Here is a 22689-nt window from a genome sequence, read left to right on the forward strand (position 1 = left end):
CAGACTAGGTAAGGATGGCAGTTTCCTTCCCTAAAGGACATTAGTGAAACAGCTAAGTTTTTCTGACAATCGACATTAGATTCACGAACATTATTAATCTCTCATTTACAGTGTTTTTTAAAATTCAGCTTCCACCATCTACCATGGTAGGATTCAAAGCCAGATCCCCAGATTTAAGCTGAATCTCTGGATTAATTGTCTACTGATAATACCACTAGGCCATCACCTCCCCGAGCCTCTCCAAATGCAAATTAATTCTGTCCCTCAGAATTGATTCCACTCGTTTCCTCGACTGAGGTTAGACTGACTGGCCTGTAGTTTCCTGGTTTTCTTCCTCCCTTCTTGAATAATGGTACCTATAATGTCAATTTCATCAAATTTCATGGAGGTTTGTCTCCATGACATTTTTCACTCTATTGTCTCAAACCCATCTCATTAACCCTAATGATGGCCCATTTCAAATAGTTCCTGTATAGTGTAATATGGTTCACGCTGTTATTTTGTCTACAATAAACTTTTATGTTCTGTTGATGAAAGTATATTGACAACCTTTTGAAATATGTTTAGTGACTAACCTCCACAATAAACAGAAAGAAAACTCTCAATATATTAAGGCAGTCTCACTTTGGGATCTGACTAGTCTAGGAATAATATTAGCTGGAATCACAAAGAAGACTAGTATGGAACATAACCAGTTGGGCCATTAGTCTGTTTTGATAATATAAATACAGTGTATTCTGAGATAACACTGTGATATAAATACAGTGTATTTGCTAGGAGAAAGGGTATGTGATTTCTGATGTCCAGAAGTTGTGAATGTTTAATATCTGGGTTATATTCAGGTGTGTTCACACTTTGTCTTGTTTCTTCTCCTTTTCCTGACTAGGTGTTTCACTTCAACACCATCTATGCTAAGAAGAACTGGGTTCAGGCACACATGTTCTGCTATGAGCAAGGTGCTCACTTGCTCAGCATCAGCAACTTTGAAGAGGAGAAGTTTACAGAGAAACTGGTTAATGAAATCTTTGGGTGAGTCAGTGAGCACTGATTCGAAAGATGGTCAGTGGGATGGGTGGGGCAGCTACTGGTTCCTGGATTCTATCTTTTTCAAAGCCTGAGGAGATGGAATCTGGTCAATGTTCTCTCTGAGCTGCACGGCCCGTCAGCTACTCAGAAATTCCCCTGAGGTTCTGCACTCACTGATTGGCGTGCACAATGATTGGTGCATGCTGATGTATTGACTTTCAGTTTCAGGAGCTAGTGCAATGCACAGGTTTCAGAGATCCATGCGCCAAAATAAAAAAATTGTGAGGGAATATTGGATCTAGTTCTTGGAAATAGCCTTTAGGTTTTTGACCACTAAGCTAAGAAATAAGAAGGGGATGGTGACTTTGGGACAGCACGGTGGCACAGTGGTTAGCACTGCTGCCTCACAGCACCAGAGACCCGGGTTCAATTCCCGACTCAGGCGACTGACTGTGTGGAGTTTGCACATTCTCCCAGTGTCTGCATGGGTTTCCTCCGGGTGCTCCGGTTTCCTCCCACAGTCCAAAGATGTGCAGGTCAGGTGAATTGGCCATGCTAAATTGCCCGTAGTGTTAGGTAAAAGGGGTAAATGTAGGGGAATGGGTGGGTTGCGCTTCGGTGGGTCGGTGTGGACTTGTTGGGCCGAAGGGCCTGTTTCCACACTGTAAGTAATCTAAGTAATCTAATCTAATCTAATCTAAATCTTTATTGGGGTTGTACTACAGGCCCCCAAATAGTCAACAGAAATTAGAGGAACAAATATGCAGGGAGACTGGAGAGACTTGCAGGAGCAATTGGATTGTGATAGTAGGGGATTTTAACTTTCCTGACATAGACTAGGACTGCCTTAGCGTTAAAGGCTGAGATGGGGTGAAATTTGTTAAGTGCCTTCAGGAAAGTTTCCTCAAGCAGTATATAGAGGGTCCTACTTGAGAAGGGGCAAAACTCGACCTCCTCTTGGGAAATAGGGCAGGACAGGTGACAGTGGGGGAGCAATTTGGGACCAGTGACCATTGTTCTATTAATTTTAAAATAGGTATGGAGAAGGAAAACCTGGTCTTCAGGTTCAAGTTCTAAATTGGGGCAACGTGAATTTTGATGGAATTACACAGGAGCTTGCAGGGGTTGATTGGTGTAGTTTGTTCGTCGGCAAAGGAACCTCTGGTAAGTGGGAGGCCTTTAAAAATGAGATAGCTAGAGTTCAAGGTTTGTATGTTCCTGTGAGAGTGAAGAGCAAGGAACAAGGAACCCTAGATGACAAGGGATGTTGAGGCTTTGACCAGTTGGATTAAGGGAATCTCTGATGGTATATAGGGGAGACAGGAATTGGCATCTGGATTAAGGGAACCCTGAAGGTATATTAGGGATACAGGAGTTGGCAGTTGGATTAAGGGAATCCCTGAAGGTATATTGGGGATACAGGAATTGGCAGTTGGATTAAGGGAATCCCTGAAGGTACATTGGGGATACAGGAATTGGCAGTTGGATTAAGGGAATCCCTGAAGGTATATAGGGATACAGGAGTTTACTGACGAAGGAAATCAGCAGGGTGAAAAGGGGGCATGAGACAGCCTTGGCTGAGAAGATTAGGGTGAATCCAAAAAGGTCCTTTAATTATATTAAAGGAAGGAAAAAGAATAACTGGAGAGAGAATAGGACCCTTCAAGGACCAAAGTGGACATGTATGTGTGGAACCGCAGGACTTGGGCGAGGTCCTCAATAATATTTCTCCTCCTTGTTTACTGTGGAGAAAGACATGAAGGGTTAGGAATTCAGGGAAGTTAGTGGTGATATCTTGGGGATAGTCCGTAATACAGTAGAGGAGGTGTTGGATGTATTAGAACATACGAAGGTGAATAAATCTCCTGGTCCTGATCAGATATATCCAAGAACACTGCAAGGGAAGAAATTGCAAGGCCCGTGGCTGATATTTTTGCATTATCATTAGCCAAGGGTGAGGTCCCTGAAGAATGGAGGGTAGCAAATGTCGTTTCCATATTCAAGAAGGGCCCAAAGATAACCTAGAGAATTATAGACCAGTAAGTCTAACATCTGTGGTCAGTAAATTACTAGACAAGATTATGAGATAAGATATACATGTATTTGGATCAGGAGTAGTCAGCATGGCTTTGTGCGTAGGAGATCATGCCTCACAAATTTGTTAGAGTTCTTTGATGAAGTGACTAGGAAGGTTGATGAGGGCAGGACAGTAGATGTAGTCTGTACGGATTTCAGTAAGGCCTTTGATAAGGCTCCACATGGTAGGCTGATGTGGTAGGTTAGATCGCATGGAATCCAGGTGGAGCTGGCAAACTGGATACAAACTGGCTTGATGGTAGGAAGCAGATGGCAATAGTGGAAGGATGCTTGTCGAACTTGAGGCCTGTGACTAGTGGTGTGCCTCAGGAGTCGGTGCTGGGCCCATTACTGTTTGTTTTCTGTAGTAATGGTTTGGAGAAGAATGTACAAGGCATGATTAGTAAGTTTGCAGATGACACTAAAATATGCAGTATCATGAACAGTGAGAAAGGTTATCAGAAATTGCAGGAGGACCTCAATCAGCTGGGGAAGTGGGCTGAGAAATGGCAAATGGAGTTTAATATAGAGAGTCTTGCATTTGGAAAGTCAAATCAAGGTAGGAGCTTCATGGTGAATGGTAGGGCCCTCGGGAGTGTAGTGGAACAGTGGGGCCTTGGAGTTCAGGTGCATGGTTCTCTGAAAGTGGAGTGAGGGGTAGACAGGGCAGTGAAGAAGACATTTGGCACACTGGCCTTCATCAGTCAGGGTATAGAAGTTGGGAAGTTATATTGAAGTTGTACAGGACATTGGTGAGGCCGCACTTGGAGTATTGTGTTCAGTTTTGGTCACCATAGCTATGGGAAGGATGTTATTAAAACTGGAAAGTATGCAGAAGAAATTTACAAGGATGTTGCCTGGACTCAAGGGTCTGAGTTATAGGGATAGGTTGGACAAGCTAGGACCTCTTTCTTTAGAGCATAGGACACTGAGGATGTATCGTATAGAAGTGTATAAGATCATGAGGGTTGTCTTCGTGCTATAGGACTCTACAACTCTTAAGCTCATCATGTACATACTTAAACAGCCCACTGCCTTACAGACTCGAATCACAGCATGCCTCACCTTCAACAAAAAGATCTGGAAGATTTCTTCTGTTTCCAACATTCCGTCCTGTTTACTCTCAATTCTCAGTACTTTTCACAAGTTATGTCAAAACCTACAATCCCTGCCTACACACCTCTCTCTCTCTCTCTCTCTCTGATCCCCATAATCCCAATAAGATTATAAGTAAAAAGGGAGCAGGAGTCGGATATCTTTGACATTATGCCATATTCAGATTCCCACCTTCCATTGCTCTATGGGAAAGAGAATTCCAAAGACTGACACCCCTCAGAGAATATCTCCATATCTCCAAATTTATTTATCTCCATAGTTCTAGATTACACCACAAGGGAAATATACAGCAACTACTACGACAGATCTATTTAGTATCTTGTTTCAACAAAATCATTTTTCATTCTTCTAAACCCCGAGAAGCAATGGCCCACAGTGCTCAGAAACTCTTCAAGTGACAAACCTCTTCATCCCAGGAACCAGTTTAATAAACCTTCTCTGAAGAGCTTTCCAATGTAAGTTTGACCTTCCTTTAATAAGGAGACCAAAACTGTACTAAATACTCTAGCTATGGTCTGAATCAGTGCCTTCTACATCTGTCCCAAGGCTTTCTACTTACCTCTCCAGTAGTTCCATAGTTATTTAGTGTACCTAGAATCATTGAATCATACAATTCCTATAGAGCAGAAAGAGGCCATTCAGCTCATTGAGTCTGTACTGACCCTTTGAAGGGCATTCCTCCCTCCTACCCCATCCCCATAACCCTGTATGAAGTTTTCTACTATGGCTAGCCCACATCACTGGACACTATGGGGCAATTTCTTTCATAATGGCCAATCCAACTAACTTGCACATCATCTGATTGTGGGAGGAAAGTGGAACACCTGGAGGAAACCCATGCAGAGACAGGGAGAATTTGCAAACTTCACACAGGCAGTCACTCAAAGCTGCAATCGAACCAGGATCCCTACTGCTGTGAGACAGCAGTGCTAACCTATATGCTAACCTTTTCTGATTCATACACAGGAACCCCCAGATCCCTGTGTACAACATTTCGCATTCTATTTTCATGCAAATAATGTTCAGTCGACCCATCGTTCTGCTAAAATGAACAACCTCACATTTTCCCAAATTTCCATTTACTTTTTTTTTGGTCCACTCGCTTATTCTATCATTTTCGCTTTGAAGATGCTCTTTATCTTTGCCTCAACTTATTCTCCTACCAACTTCGTGTCATCGGCAAATTTCACAATATAGCCAGTCAGTCCTTTACATTTAAGTTGTCATTATAGATTGTAAATAGTCAAGACCCAACACTGATACTTTGGCATTCCACTAATAGATTACCAAACTGAAAATTTATGGATGTAGGTTTGCTCACTGAGCTGGAAGGTTCATTTCCAGACATTTCGTCACCCTACTAGGGCAGCACGGTGGCTCAGTGGTTAGCACTGCAGCCTCACAGCACCAGGTGCCTGGGTTCGATTCCAGCCTCGGGCGACTGTCTGTGTGGAGTTTGCACATTCTCCCTGTGTCTGCACGGGTTTCCTCCGGGTGCTCCAGCTTCCTCCCACAGTCCAAAGATGTGCAGGTTAGCTGGATTGGCCATGCTAAGTTAGGTGCATAGTGTTAGGTTCATTAGTCAGAGGGAAATGGGTCTGGGTGGGTTACTCTTCAGAGGGTCGGTGTGGACTTGTTGGGCCAAAGGGCCTGTTTCTGCACTGTAGGGAATCTAATCTACTAGGTAACATTTTCAATGGGCCTCCAGGCGAAGCACTGTTGATAATTCCTGCTTTCTATTTATATGTTTGGGGGTTTCTTTGGGTTGGTGATGTCATTTTCTGTGGTGACATCATTTCTTGTGGTGATGTCATTTCCTGTTCTTTTTCTCAGGGGGTGGTAGATGGGGTCTAACTCGATGTGTTTGTTGATAGAGTTCCAGTTGGAATGCCATATTTCTAGGAATTCTCGTGCATGTCTCTGTTTGGCTTGTCCTAGAATGGATGTGTTGACCCAGTCAAAGTGGTGTCCTTCCTTCTCTGGATGTAAGGATACAAGTGACAGAGGATCATGTCGTTTTGTGGCTAGTTGATGTTCATGTATCCTGGTGGCTAGTTTTCTGCCTGTTTGTCCAATGTAGTGTTTGTTACTGTCCTTGCACGGTATTTTGTAAATAACATTAGTTTTGCTTGTTGTCTGTATAGGGTCTTTCAAGTTCATTAGCGGCTGTTTTAATGGGCTACCACAATTTATTTCAAATTGTGTCCAGTTAGCTAGTCCTCGATCCATGTTAATGTATCACCTCAGCACTATGAGCTCTTATCTTGTGCTCTAACCTTCTAGCCTTATCAAATGTCTTTTGAGAATTCAAATATGCTTCATCTATTGGTTCCCCTTTATCCATCCTGCTTGATACATCCTTTCAGAACTCGAACACAATTACCCTTTCACAAAACCATGTTGAATGCTTGCTTGTATTATGATTTTCTAAATGTCCTGCTCCTATCTCATTAATAATTGATACCAGCAATTTCCCAATGATAGATGTTAGACCTTTCTACTGGGAATGGAACAGAGGGCTGTGTCTTGCAGCCTACCCTGAAGGATAACTCACTTGGCAGACCTAAGTAATTAGATCTCCTCATTAGCTTCCATGTAGCTCATGGAAGCTAATGAGGAGATCTATCTCAAGCATAGCTACCCAGACAAGAGTTAGCAACAGCAGATAATTTACACTCAGGAATAACTGCATGAAATTCCTACATTCCAACAATGAATAAACTTGAAAATGTATTTCTTAGTTGTTGAGCATTTTGGATAACTTTACATTTAAACAGTGCCTTTCACAATGTAAGACATATCAATGTAAGAATTTCAGCCTGTTTATCTCCCTCCTGATTTTATTGGAGTTTACTGTAATGGAAATAAATATGGAGGTGATGCACAGTCAGCTATTAATTCATTGTGTCAAAGAGCCAATGATTCTGAACCCAACAGAATTATAGAATCCCTACAGTGTGGAAGTAGGCCATTCAGCCCACCGAATCACCACTGACCCTCTGAAGAACATCCCACCCAGACAGCGGCCCTACCCTAATCTTATAACCCTGCATTTCTCACCTAACCTACATATCCCTGAACACTATAGGTAATTTAGCATTGCCAGTCCACCTAAACTGCACATCTTTGGACTGTGGGAGGAAACCAGAACACCCGAAAAATGAGCAAACTCCACACAGTTACAAGGCTGGAATCGAACCTGGGCCTCTGGCACTGTGAGGCAGTAATGCTAACCATTGGGCCCATGGACACACTCCAAACCAAGTGACTACTGAAGGATTAGTGGATGAAACAGATTAGCGGATTCTCTCCCGTACGGTAATTAACATGTATGCTGACACTCATTTTTGATTGACTTTATTTGAAACAGTCACAGCAAAGCAGAGCAGAGCTGGCTTTGATTTTGGAAGGTTAGATTACTTAGTGTGGAAACAGGCCCTTCGGCCCAACAAGTCCACACCGAACTTCTGAAGAGTAACCCACCCAGACCCATTCCCCTCCATTTACCCCTTCACCTAACACTACAGGCAATTTAGTATGGTCAATTCACCTAACCTGTACATTTTTGGACTGTGGGAGGAAACTGGAGTACCCGGAGGAAACCCACGCAGACACGGGGAGAATGTGCAAACTCTGGCACTGTGAGGCAGCAGTGCTAACTACTGACCACTGTGGCGCCCCTACTGCAGGCGACTCTGTCCTGTCTCTGTAAACAGAATAATCCAACAATGAAAAATTGAATTATTTTTAATAAAATGTTTACTAGAAATTTATGAAGTATGATGAAAATGAGTCATTGTCTATTTCTACTTCGTAGAGAGTCAGAGGATCACGATTATCATTGGTTCTGGCTTGGATTGAACCGACGAAACCCAGGGACAGAACAAAGCTGGGCATGGAGTGATGGAACTGGGGTGAGTATCTGTCTGAATAACCAAGTCACAGGCTGACTTGCTTGAGTGGGAAGAATAGGGACAGGTTTGTACATTGCAGTGTGACAGAATAAGTTTGCATTCCCCACTATAACACTCCACTTGTGTACAAAGCTCCCCTTCCCCTGAGATATCATACACACAATTAAACATCTTTGGTGTGTCAGTTTGTTCCATGTTAGACAGCATATGTATTTGCAACAAGAACAGATGTTGCTGAAGAACCTCAGCAGCAACTGTTGAGAAAAAGCTGAATTAATGTTTCGAGTCCAGTGACCCTTCTTCAGAACTGTATTTTCCCGATTACACGCAAAAAGCTGAAAACTGTCATAATGGGTGGCTGGAATGAAAAGCAGGAACTGTAAGCAATTAAGTGCAAGAACAGAAGGTGCAGGAGATTGCAGAGGTAGGGCAGAGTGAGAACATGGAGGAATTTGAGAATATATTAGTTAAAATGTAATGCTAAACCAACTTTGCAAGGATGAGACAATGCAGCTGCACTTTGTATAAGGTGCAGTGCATGGGAAGGTAGATGAAGGAACAGCATCAAAGACAGCATTAGAAACAATAACAAAAATGGAAATTGCTGGAAAAGCTTAGCAGATCTGACATCATTTGTGAAGAGAAATTAGAGTTAACCAGAGTTGGGACCAGTGACCCTTCCTTAGAACTGGAGCAACAAATTGGATAGAAGTAATTGGCACATAGAAAATTATGGACAGTGTAAGTAACCTAAACCTATTGCATTCTTGCGCAGTATTCCTACAACAACTTTGGACGAGATGTCTATGAAGATGATAGCGTCCGACGCTGTGGAGTCATTGACATTGCCTCCTCACTATGGCGAGCAGTACGCTGTGAGAATCAACTGGACTGGATCTGTAAGATCCGCAAAGGTAGGAATGGCAGTGAAGGATGGCTGAAAGAACAATCCAAAAGAATACTTTCAGGGAAATGAAGCTCTGCAAGTGATACCAAGCTTCAGCAAGGTTCATAACCTGCATGTAAGTCAGTATTGCTGTGCACCACACCGGGTATTGAGTTATTGAGTCCCCTAGCATAATATTCATGAATAAATCTCCCTTTCTTCCCTTTGAGTTCCAGGCAAGCAAGCTTCAGGACATTTGCAGAGGCCGTTAGTTTAGCTGGCACAGGTTCTTCCACAGGCAAACCTGGTACTAATGTGCTTGAGAATGAAATTGTGGGAACCATCGTATTAGACAGATGTACAGTGTAGAATTATTGAATGATCAATGATTTTTTTATCATATCCTTTCATATTCACTTGTCTAATCTCAATCTCTGACTCACTCCCCATGCACCTTAATAATATCCTCCAGTCTATTTCCATCTCGCACTTACTGCCCATACCCAATAATATGACAGTATCAGTAAGAGTGGCCACCGCATAATTCTTGTGGGGACCAAGTCCCACTGTCACATTGAGAATAACCTCCATTGTGTTGTGTGGCACTATCACCGTGTTATATGGGACAGACTTCGAACTGATCAAACAACTTAACTGGGTATCCATGAAGTGCTGTGGGCCATCAACAGCAGTAGAATTGTACTTCAGCACAATCTGTAATCTTATGGCCCAGCATATACCCCACTCAACCATTACTATGAACCCTGGGGATCAACCCTAGTTCAATGCAGAGTGCAGGAGGGCACGTCAGGAGCACCACCAGACATACCTAAAAATGAGATATCAACTTGGTGAAGCTACCAAACAGGACTATTTGCATACCAAACAACATTAATAGCAAGCAATTGATAAGGCTAAGCAATCCCACAACCAACGGATCAGATCTAAGATCCTCAGTCCTGCCGTATCTAGTCGAGAATGGTGGTGGACAATTAACAACTATTGGAGAAGGAGACTCCACAAACATCCCAACACATCAGCGCCAAGGATAAATCTAAAGCATTTACAGCAACATTCAGCCAGAAATGCCAAGTGGGTGATTCACCTCAGTTTCCTCCAGTCTTCAGCCAATTCAATTCACTCCATGTGACATCATGGAGACACTGCATACTGCAAAGGCTATGGGTTCTGACAACTATCCGGCAATAGTTCTGAAGACTTGTGCTCCAGAACTTGCTGCTCCCCTAGCCAAGCTGTTACAGTATAGTTAAAATACTGGTATCTACCCAACAATGTGGAAAATTTCTCAGGTATGTCCTGTACAAAAAGGACAAATCCAACTTGGTCAGTTATCGCCCGTCAGTCTATTCTCAATCATCAGTAAAGTGATGGAGGGTATCATCAGCATTGCCATCAAGCAGCACCTGCTCAGTGATGCCCAGTTTGGGTTCCACCAGGACCACTCAGCTCCTGAGCTCATTACAGCTTTGATTCAAATATGGATGAAAGATCTGATTTCCAGAGGTGAGGTGAGAGTTACAGCCCTTGACATCAAGGCTGTATTCGACCGCGTGTGGCATCAAGGAGCCCTAGCAAAACTGGAATCAGTGGGTATCGGGGGCAGACTCTCCACTGGTTGAAGTCATATCTGGAAGATGGTTGTGATTGTTGGAGGTCAAACATCTCAGCTTCAGGACATCTCTGCTGGAGTTCCTCAGGGTAGTGTCCTAAGCCAAATCAACTTCAGCTACTTCATTCACATCCCATGAGTGAATAAAAGGGGATCCCGCCCAGTATAATCCACTCATTTCCCAGACCTTACGATAAATATTTGAAGTATCCGTCTCTTTGGAAATCATTTATGGATTCAGAATAAACGTGTTCCAGATAATTCTGTGAAGAGCTTTTTTTTGTCACTTTTACTCGTGGAATGTCCCTGACTGCTTTTTGTCATTTACCTGAATCTGCTCTCTCTCTCGCTCTCTCTCACTGCCCTCTCACTGTCCAATGAAAATAATCTGACACTGTGCATCTTACTTTAACGTTTCATAATTGTGAAGGTGTTTATCTCTTTTCTGCAAGTTTCCCAAATGCCTCCATTTCCTAAATAGTAAATATATCACTCCATCTGAAACATTATTTTAGATTGTGCTTCTGTGACCTTGTGAGGGAATGTATTCCACATTCTCACAACTCTTTGTCTTAAGTGATTATTGCTTTGTTCTTATGGATATGATCAGATTTTAATATTACTTCTGGACAACTCAACCCCCATGTAAATTGCACACGTTATTTTAACATGCAAAGAAATTCCCAGGACTGGTTGCAAGATGTCATTTATTACTAATCTCACCCCTGTAAAGAAATGAATGATGGATCATTCCTGTTGTCTTGAAATATTTTGAAATGTTACAGTAATATGCATTAGGGGGGCACCTGCTGGATATAAGTGGCATTGAAAGTTAGACACATTTTTCAGTGAGCTGACTGAAAGCATATGGAGTCTCTCTACCTGTTAGAAGAGCCACAGTGCTAGTCAATGTGTTGCAGCCAGATAGCATGTAAAGAATGGATTTGAGTTAGAGGAAGTGCAGTTGAGTCTGGAGCATACATAATGTCAAGATGAGCAGACTGTCAACACCTCTGTTGGCTATGTCAGAAGGTGATTTGTGCTAAATAAAGGAACATCGTGGAATCTCAATCATAATCTAGTGATTAGTGAGCTTGTACTAATGGGCCAGATGCGAATTTGCAAATTCTATCCATTGAAAATGGCATTCTGTCCTTAAAAATATAAAGAAATTGATAGAGAATTTGAATTCTGGGCTTTACACAGGATATTACCAGCTGCACAGCATTAAGCTCAATGTTTTCAAAGACAACTGTAAGAGGGCAAATGATTTGACTTAGATCAGTGAGTTTTACAAATCCTCAGGGAAAATATGAAACACATTAAAGAGTTCTATCAACTATGTATTAGAGAAGGTTATGTCCTGGATTCAAAGTGTGAATTATGGATAGTTGCCATTAAAGTGCAGTTTAAATAAATACAATTCATCAAATGTCACTTCTCCTCTTTGAGTTGGTAGATTATTTAAGCTCCACTCTCTTTAGCTGCTAGGCTGATATTGCAGTGCAGAGTAAGACAATGTTGGCAGGTATAGAATCTCAGCCTATCTGAAACAAAAGCAGAAATTGCTGGAGAAGCTTAGCAGGTTTGGTAGCATCTGTGGGAAGAAAGCAGAGTTAACATTTTGAGTCTGGTGACTCTTCATCAGCTTATCTGTTGGTTGAAGTTACATAGCAATTTCATGGTGTAGTGGAAGAAGAGCAGAGTGTTTGCCACAATTCCTGGCCAATATTCCAAAAACCCTTGATCTGATTGTTATTTTGGTTGGCTTTGCATTTAGTTGTGATAGCACAGCGATGGAACAACTGCACTCCAAGAGTAATTCATTTGCTGCAAGTCATTTTTGGGAATTGTGAAAAAAAGACTTTGATTTATTTGGCGCTTTTCACGACATCAAAAAGCACATTACAGCCAATGAAGTCAAATATGTTTTGAAGTGTAATCGCCATCGGAAAGTATTGTTTCAGTTCATGCTCTTTCTTCGTCTCACATTAAACCTAATGGATCTCTTACAACCAGCAAAAGTTGAAGTCTCCAAAGTGACAAGTAGGAAGAGTGCATGAATAATTACACAGCATACTTTATTAGACTTAATGAAATCATGCTTGATGACAGTCAATTGGCAGGTCTGTTGTATGTTATTATTTGAAGTAAAGTTTGTTTGGTCAAATCCATGTCAAAAAAGTGCATGTAAAATGACTGGTAAATATTCATTTGTCATACTCTGACATTAAAACATAGAATCTCAGTTAAAGGGTATTTATATAAAATGGCCATCAAACTACTCAAAACGGGTTGTTTATTGGCGTCAAGAATAACGTATTGATCGAATCATTTCTATCAGTGAAAAAGTAGCACCAAGTAAGAGGCCACTGAATCCCACCCTCAAGCATGGACCACCATTCCAGTTGATCTGTACCTCAAGTGCATTTACCCCCCTTTGTTCCATGTCCCACAATACTCTTACCTGACCTAACCTCAATCTTGAAAGCTACAGTTGACATGTGATGAATGTTCATAATAAATTAGTATTTGGGGACTTGGGTTCTAACGTAGAGATAAACGGGTTTTTTGTTTTGAGTTCTATCAAGGTTATTTTTTTTCAAGGGCCAGAGACTTTTTCTCAAGTAGTGGGTCAGAACAGTCTTTCTAAAAAATGATGTGACTTAATTTAAAAGACCTGATGAAATAATTACTGGTGTTTACTAAGAGGCCAGCAGAGAAGGAACATAAGCCAGTGCCATTGAGAGAAAAGATCTACACAGCAGAAGAGCAGTTTAGGTTTGGCAACCTCTAGGTCACCGGAGCTGGAAAGAAGTCTTAAAACTGTTGTAGCTAATGGAGACAGCATCCTGCTCTCCAGTCAAAGTATTAGAAAAGTCTTTCCTAGGTCTTTCTCCATTATTCCTGATACACCTGAAAAAGGCAGCTGCCAGATAAGGACTGCCCCTCGATGAGGACTGCATCCTATCACTGAGCACTTACTCATATGCTTCATTCCTAGGGGCTAATAGTTTCTTTTGTCCATACCAATGTGACCCCTACTACCCTATGAGTAGAATAGCTACCCAAAAGTCAGGGTGATCACCTTTTTTGCCCACTTCCCAGCTCAAGGTCATTTATATTATGCCAGGAACATCATCTGGCTCTAAGCACTTGCATACATAATACACTCCACCCGCTGGTTTCCTACTAACTTAGAATGATGGTTTTAGAATTGTTTATGGTTTTGTAGAGAGAAAATATTAATTCTATGTCAGCTTATTTCTTAACTTCTTTACAATGAATAAAATACCCATTTATTAAGAGTCTTAATTTCTCATAAAATAGTGTCAGAAAGGAATAAGGAGAATTCACAGCCTGTTCACACTCAGAACTCATGATCATCTGCTGAAGAAAGGTTTTACAAACAATATAGTTCTTGTTCAAGATCTCTACAGCAAAGTATGTGTCTTTCAACATCAGAATCTAGATGTCCTCTGAAGTGTGATGTAACAGTCTGAGCCATTTTCGTCCTTTGGTGTCAGTTCACTGGTAATGGTGGAGGTGGAGAAAACCTGACAATGATGATACCATTGACGATATCATCATTGTCAGCACATAATGGATTATTCAGCATCTAACCTTTACTCTGCACTCAAATTGCCAGCAAGTTGGAAATAAAATGTTTGGGACTGATCATTCAGGGTTATCTAAAGACCACACTGAAAGCAGGCAAGTGCTGAAAATACCAGTGCCAGACAAAGTGTCAGCTACAGGGCAGCGGCAATGTTAACCAGGGTGAAGGAAGGCAGGATGGGTGAACACTCATCACCTGATCAAGGCTAATTAATACTTTAAAAGCTTGTTAAGAGCTCATCAAAGTTGGAAACTATTGAAGAGGTGGAATGGTTTCCCAGGTATTGAGTTGGAGTACCCTTAGCCCCTTGAGAGGGTCAGCGGGACAAAGGAGGACTGAGCTGCTGGGATTGAGGCAACTGCACAGGTGGCAAGGAGATGGGAGAGGAGAATGGCATTGGATAGAAAGAGGGCAGGAGGCAGCAGAGGCCAAACTCTCAACACAGGATCCACTTACGAAGGTGGAGCTACCTAGAGATGACCAATAGCCAGTGCTGTGGACTTACCAGGCGTGTGGTAAGTGATATCTGTGATCTTGTGCCAAGGACCTTGCCAGTAGTCATTAAAGTCACTTTACCCTTGAACATCTTCACTTCTGGCTCCTTCATCTCAGCTGTGGATCTTCGTGGCACTTTGCCATAGTAATCAGTTAGCCGTGCCATTGAGACGAGGTGTCACGAGTCTGGGCCCTCTGACATTGCAAACATGCTACTGCTGTGGAAAGATGGAAAAACAGTAATGGTGAGCTACACTGGAGCAAGCACAATGTTTTATCACTATACACTGTGCCTATTTCCACATGTCTGCCTTATAGTATGCATGTGGCATTGGCCATGATGCAGCCACCTTGCATGGGTCAATAGTGTCAGGACTGCCTCCCTTGACAGAGCTTGTGTCATTCCTTTCCAAGGAAATGTAGTTACCTCCACTCATTTCTACTGAAGTGGTGGTCTTTCACATCCCACCACATTAATGAATTGGCTGGCATCCTAAGGGACAAGTGACACCCATCCTGCACAGCGGCAGAGGTTGTTAACATAGTTGTAGCACTCCAAACAAGTTCTCTGGAAAGCGCTATGGCTGCTGGTCTACTCCGTGATAACAACCAGTCTTGCATGGCTAGGTGTGAATGTCTCTTAGCCTTTCTCCCCCACACCAGAGCAACATGCAGGAAGGTGTGACTGAACTATGCAGCCACCCAGGATACTGCTTCTGCTATGCCCACATCTCCAGTAGAATTCCTCTGTGGATGGTGGAGGGGGGTTGCTGTAATCTTGCAGGTCTGAGTTTGGAGAATGGGTGCTGGGATGATTGCTACAACAAAGGACATTCTCGTGGCCTTCAAAGATGGCGTCAGCAGCTTCTTCCATGTCAGGTGATGACGTAGTCATTATCTTGAAGCTAATTCTAGCTATTAAGTTGGCAGATTTGCTCACCTCCTGTCACAGTGAAATGACATTTTTTCCAGGCTGCCTTCAATTATTTTATATCCAGAAGTGCTCAGTGGTACGGTGGCTCAGTGGTTAGCACTGCTGCCTCACAGCGCCAGGGGCCTGGATTCAATTCCTGCCTCAGGCAACTGTCTGTGTGGACTTTGCACATTCTCCCTTTGTCTGTGTGGGTTTCCTGGGAGTGCTCCAGTTTCCTCCCACAATCCAAAGATGTGCAGGTCAGGTGATTTGGCCATGCTAAATTGCCCATAGTGTTAGGTGGATTAGTCAGCGGTAAATATAGGGTAGGGGGGTGGGTTACTCTTTGGAGAGCCGGTGTGGACTTGTTGAGGCCAAATTACCTGCTTCCATACTGTAGAGAATCTAATCTACACAACTGAGCAGTTTTTGTGCTTCCCCTTCTCCAATCATCCAATCACGGCTGTATTTTTCCATCACCACCAAATCACCTATGTTTTCTAATTGACTAATTTACATGCAAAGCCCCATTACAGGTGAGGAAGCAGTAGGGATCAAATGAAGATGGAAAGGGAGATAAAGCATTCCAACCCATGTGTCCACCTTTCTGTAAAGGCAATGATTGTTAGACTTCCTTCATTACTCCATCCTTTGATGTTAATACCTGTCTCTCAGGTAGAACCTGGTGTCCCAGTGACCTAGTCCCTGAAGGTCCAGTCAAACCACCTTACTCTAGTTCTTCCAGCTCAAATTCCAAACTAATTCTATTTTCTTTTGTCTGTTGCTGTTCCAGAGATCCATGTGCAACATGTGTGCTAAATCTGACATGTAGCTCCTTGCACACACAGTACTTGCGCTTTTTATTGTAGCACACATCAATGCAGTGGCTGTGACCACTAGCGCACACAGTGCCTTTGGAAACTCCTGCTGATAGGTATAAACCATAGGCTAACCAAGGAGTGACATGTCTTGGGAATTTACACTGTTCTAATCAATTCTTCCTTTGTCCCACAGGAGCTGTTGTGAAGGAACCAGAGGGCACTGAAGGTATGTTGCATTTTATAATGGTGTGGAATAGCAAAACAGAGCTATTGTAATAGGAACATGGTCGGCCATGCAGGTCTGCTCTTTTCCTGCTTATCTAGCTTCACCTAAACTTTTGTTATTTTACCAGTCTTATTCACAGGGAGACGTAATCAGTTTGAGGATAGTCAAAAATTGTTTCAAAATGTATTGATGCATTCCATTTATGTGTTTTAGCTTCATTTGTTGCATTCTCCTGTTTGGTGTGCAATTGTCATCTGTCATTATTGATTTCTGACTTCAGCGTTTCAACTTCATTGAGATTCGTGTTCCTGGCTTTTTAGTTCTAACTTGTAGCTGCAAAATTGCTTCAAAATTTGAACCAGTCAACCATAAAATATGTATGTGTCTCCAGTGTATTACATTAAATTGGGATGTGCATCCTGGCTGAGGTATGGATGTGGGCAGGAGGAGGCTAAGCTTGGTGGAGCACAGAGTTCTTGGAGGATTCTGGGCTTGGGGAGGTTTGGGAGGAGTGAGGCCATGGAGGGATTTGACAAATTTGATGAGTATTTTAAAATGCTTCCAGTGCCAGATCAGGGAGCCCTAGAGGATGGCCAGATGGAGCTTAGGATACATATTTGGCTGAGCTCAAATTTAAAGATCGGGTAAGGTGGGAAACCAGCTATCATAGGAGAACATTGGAATTGTCAAGTGTCAAGGCACTGTAATAAAGACCGAAGAGAATTTTAGCAATAAATCTAGTTGGTTGGGGCAGTGACCTGGCTGCTTTGTGGAGGCGGACGTAGGTGGTTTGATGATGAAGAGAATATGTGGTTGTAAGTTCAGCTCAGAGTCAAATTGGCTGTGAAGGTTGTAAATGATGTGGGTCCATCTCAGACACTGAATGGGTTGGGGTGGGGAGGCAGAGTATGAATGGAGGAAGAGAGTTGATGGTTCTGGAATGAAGTAGACAGGACTGAAAGACATGGTCAGATTTTCAGAGTTCAGTTTTTTCCAGAGGCCATTAAAAATGATAACTGAGATTCCCATTACAGATGCGGGATAATGATGCAGCTTGTAAGCTCACATCATGCACTCCTCGCCTCGAGTGTTAGGCATCTCATACCATAGAGTCTGGCTCGCTTCTCGAGGACTCTTGGTTCATGAAGGAGCCATGAACCATAGTTGTGCTTTGGGAACCTTTTGAAAGGTGTATTTGAAAGGTCTCATCCATGTTCCCTCCATTCACACAGTGTATACTATGTACTGAAACAATGAACCATATAGTGACAGTTTAAAGTCTTGAAATGTTCTTAGGAAGCAGACCATTCAGAAATCTGCTTTAAAAATTCCACTATTAATGCCCTAATTTGTTCCTACATTAATGCCAACTTTATAGAGTATCTGAGTCAAGAGTGTGGTGCTGGAAAAGGTCAGGCAGTATCTAAGGAGCAGGAGAATTGATGTTTCGGGCATAAGCCCTTCATCAGGAATGGGCATCACTCTTCATTCCTGATCCTCAATTCTCCTCCTTTATAGAGTACCAGTCAGACTTTATAATCAAAGTAAAATAACCTTTATCCCTCTTTACATTTCTTAATCTTGTCCAAGTAACGTACAGATGTGAGAAAATGAATCAAAAAAGGATAACTTATTGTAATCTCAAAAATTAATCAAAGTGTTTTGAAACAGCAACAGTGAAGGAATGGGAATAAAGTTCCAAGTCAGGGTGGCATATGACTTAGAGGGGAGCTTGTCGGTTGTGATGTTACCAGATCTAAACTGAACTTCTCTGATGACCTGAGATGTTAACTCTGCTTCACCCTCCTTACATATTGCCTGATTTGTTGAGTATTTCCAGCACTTTCTGTTTTCAATTTCATCTTTGTATTCGTTCAGAGTAACATTTTTTTGGTTTACATTGCTGATGCAAAATGAGTCAAAGCCTTCTCTTGCCAGATGCTGCAAGCAACCAGTGGTTCCAGTTCCAGGATGCAGAGTACAAGTTCTTTAAGCATCTCTCCACCTGGCCTCAAGCCCAGCGGATCTGTACCTGGTTCAAAGCGGAACTGGCCTCCATTCACAGCCAGGAGGAGCTGACCTTCCTAGGACAGACCCTGCAGAAGGTAGGACTGAAAAAATGCACTAAGAAATGATACTGAACTCCTCAGCTCTCCGGAGTGAGCTCTAGTGGTTTTGCACAGATGTGCACCAACATCTGCTCTAGTTAAATTAGGAAGGGGAATCTGGAAAACAGTTTATTCAGATTCACTTTGAGGAAGGGTACACGATTGCAGCTCAGACATAAATCCAATATGAAGATTATTATTCCATTTCACTGGCATAGGTTAACAGACAGAGAAGAAAGGAGCCAACCATTGTAATTCACTCTCTTTCAATTTAGAAGTTCTATATTGTGTTGTTCCTTGTGGTTTTTCAATACTAATCTAAATCTTATAAAACAATGATCACTCTTACTGAAATGTTGCCCCACAAACACTTAGTTCACGTAACTCGCCTCATTTCTCATCACTAGATATCGAAATACCTCCTTTCTAAATAAATTGAAAATATTCTGATCTAGGAAATTCTCATGAGCACTTCAGAAATTCCTCCCCTTCCTTACCCTTTAATGTTACACTTTCCCAATTAATATTTGGGTAATTGAAGTCCCCTATTATCACCACTCGATAGTATTTGTGCATCTTTCTGATTCACCTGCAGATTTGTTCCCCTATCTCGGTCTTGAAATGCAATAAAGATCATAGAGATTGGTGGCACTCTCTAAGACTGTAATGTCATCCCTAATATGGACTGTCACCCCACTTCCTTTCTTCCTCCATCTTTTCTGAACATTTTGTCCTTGAACATATTTCTGTTTTTGCCACTACATCATATTCTATTGTGCTTTTAGCTCACCAACTTTATTCACCGTTATCTGTGTATTTACATATGTTGTAAATCTGACTCTTCATTTTTCATTATCCTTCTTACTTTGCTCCTATCTGATATGGTACTACCTCTTTCTTTAGTCATGTCCACAACCTCACTTTATGAACTATGTTCACTTCTTTTCATCCAATATGCTGCTGCCTATCCCCCTATCAATTTATTCCTTCCTCCAACTGAACCTCCTTGAAGGGCCTTGGTCCAGTCCTGTTGAGGGACAACCAACTTCTTTTGAATAGGTGCCTTCTGTCCCAGGACTGATATCAGTGCTCCACAAATTTCAAACCCCCTCCTCCTACACCAAGCTTTAAGCCGTATATTACCTCTCCCAATCTTACTATTTCTACTCTTGCAAGCGCATGACACCAGGAGTTATCCAGAGATTGCTAATCTTGAGGTCTTAAACTTTACCTTCTTCCTTAGCTCTGTAAGTCTGACCTTAGTACCTGCTCTTTCCAGACCATTGGTACCAATGTGACTCAAATTTGGCTCACTTCCTTCTCCTCATGGAATATTCTGCACTTTCTCTGTGATATCCTTTACCCTGGCACCAAGGAGGTATCACACAACAAGGAACAGAAATGCTTGTCTGTCCCCTTGCCTATAACTACAACCATCGAAAGTAAAACCTTTATTTTGTCCAAACACTGTAACTTTCTTTTCTCGGTGTCAGTTGGTAGATCCAAAACACAATTTTCTCAAGTGTTTTCTTTATTCCAGTATAGAATTGTAACATAGACAAATAAGCTGAATTAATGGCTTAATTTGATTATGGCATCCTTTGCCAAACTGGAATAATTAGGAATCAGGGGCAAACACTGTGCTGGTTGGAGTCATAGGAAGATGATTGTGGGTGTTGGAAGTCAGTCATCTCAGTTCCAGGTCATCTCTGTAGGAGTTCCTCAGGGTAGTGTCCTTGGCTCAAGCATCTTCAGCTGCTTCATTAATGACTTTGTAAGGTCAGAAGTGGGGATGTTCGCTGATGATTGCACAATGTTCAGCACCATTTGCAACTCCTCAGATACTGAAGCAGTACATGGGAAATGTAGGGCAGGAGAATGGATCTGGGTGGGATATTCTTTGGAAGGTCGATCTGGGCCCATTGGGCCTAATGACCTGTTTCCACACCATAGGAATTTCTATGGTAGTCTATGATACATGTTCAAATGTAATTAGATCTGGACAATGTCACACAAAATGCCAGACAATGACCATCTCCAATAAAAGACAATCTAACCAGCATCCCTTGATATTCAATGGCATTACCATCACTGAATCCTGCACTGTCAGCACCCTGGGGGTTACCATTGACCAGAAACTCAACTGGGATGGCCATATAAATACAGTGGCTACAAGAGCTGGTCAGAGACCAGGAATACTGTGGCAAGTAACTCACATCCTGACTACTCAAACTCTGTCCACCATCTACAAGACTCAAGTCTGCTGTGTGATGGAATTATCCCCATTTGCCTGGATGGATGGATGCAGCTCAAACAACACTCAGAAAGCTTGGCACAACCATTCCGGACAAAGCAACATACTTAATTGTCATCCACAATAAACCGAAGATCTTTGGACAGCACCCTCCAAATCTATGGCCACTTCCATCTTGTAGGACAAGGGCAGAAGATGCCTGGGAACACCACCATTTAACAAGTTCCCCTCCAATCAGTCACCATCCTGACATAGAAATATATCACTGGGTCAAAATCCTGCAATTCCCTCCCTAAGGGCATTAAGAGTCTACTTGCAGCACAGTGACTGCAGTAATTCAAGAAGTCACCTCGCCACCACCGTCTCAAGAACATCAATGCTGGCCAGCCAGTGATGCACACATTCCATGAATAAATAATAAAAAACTACAAGTCACTGGGAAAAGTGGAAGAGCTTCAAACTCTACAAAGCATCATCATCTCCAGCTCTAATGACTTGAAATTAGCTACTTTATTATACACAGCTTTAGTGCACACATCCACATCCACTGGTTTCCTTTTATCCATTCCATCAGTTACACCCTCAATGATAATCGTCTTTGACAAATTAATTGAGTTCCCTTTCATAAATCTGTCATGTTGCCTGCCTAATCAGATTGTGATTTTCTAGATGGCCATTTAGCACATCCCTAATTATAGATACCAGCATTTTCTAATTACTGGTACAAGCTAACTGATCTATAGTTCCCCATTTTCTGTCTTCCTCCTTTCTTAAATATTAGGATCATCTTTTTATACTTTCCAATTCTTACGAAGTTGTCAGGAAGATAAAGTCAAAAGAACTGCTGCCTGTTTTAAACCCATAGGATATAGGTCGTCAGATTCGGGGAATTTTTGGCTATTTGCTTCCATTAATTTCCCCATTGCTGTTTCTTTCCCAATTCTCCTGTCTTCAAGTTCCTCATTCTCACTTCGACCCTTGGTTCCACATTATTGTTTCTTGTGTCATCCGCTATGAGGACAGATCCGAAGCAAATTGTACTTTTCAATTTCACTCTCTTTGGGACCATAGTAAGCCTAACAAATGCCAACTATCCTTCCACATCTTGTTGAAAGGTTATACTTTGAGTGCAGTTAGAACATAGAACATAGAACAATACAGCACAGAACAGGCCCTTCGGCCCATGATGTTGTGACGAACATTTGTCCTAGCTTAAGCACCCATCCATGTACCTATCCAATTGCCGCTTATAGATTGCCAAAGATTCTGACTCTGCCACTCCCACAGGCAGCGCATTCCATGCCCCCACCACTCTCTGGGTAAAGAACCTACCCCTGACATCTCCCCTATACCTTCCACCCTTCACCTTAAATTTATGTCCCCTTGTAACACTCTGTTGTACCCGGGGAAAAAGTTTCTGACTGTCTACTCTATCTATTCCTCTGATCATCTTATAAACCTCTATCAAGTCACCCCTCATCCTTCGCCGTTCCAATGAGAAAAGGCCTAGCATGCTCAACCTATCCTCGAACGACCTATTCTTCATTCCAGGCAACATCCTGGTAAATCTTCTCTGCACCCTCTCCAAAGCTTCCACATCCTTCC

General features: G+C 42.2%; 1 protein-coding gene across 1 annotated transcript in view; it reads left to right on the top strand.

The window, feature by feature from the left end:
* Nucleotides 1-22689, top strand: part of LOC122539641 (C-type mannose receptor 2-like) — a 267205-nt gene that overhangs the window by 183055 nt on the left and 61461 nt on the right. Inside the window, exons 11-15 of the mRNA XM_043674640.1 lie at nt 887-1029; nt 8036-8132; nt 8908-9046; nt 16690-16722; nt 18661-18827. Of these exons, the coding sequence (XP_043530575.1) occupies nt 887-1029; nt 8036-8132; nt 8908-9046; nt 16690-16722; nt 18661-18827 (579 nt within the window). The remainder of the gene's footprint in view (nt 1-886; nt 1030-8035; nt 8133-8907; nt 9047-16689; nt 16723-18660; nt 18828-22689) is intronic.

Source organism: Chiloscyllium plagiosum, chromosome 33, assembly GCF_004010195.1.
Source record: "Chiloscyllium plagiosum isolate BGI_BamShark_2017 chromosome 33, ASM401019v2, whole genome shotgun sequence".
Classification (NCBI taxonomy): domain Eukaryota; kingdom Metazoa; phylum Chordata; class Chondrichthyes; order Orectolobiformes; family Hemiscylliidae; genus Chiloscyllium; species Chiloscyllium plagiosum.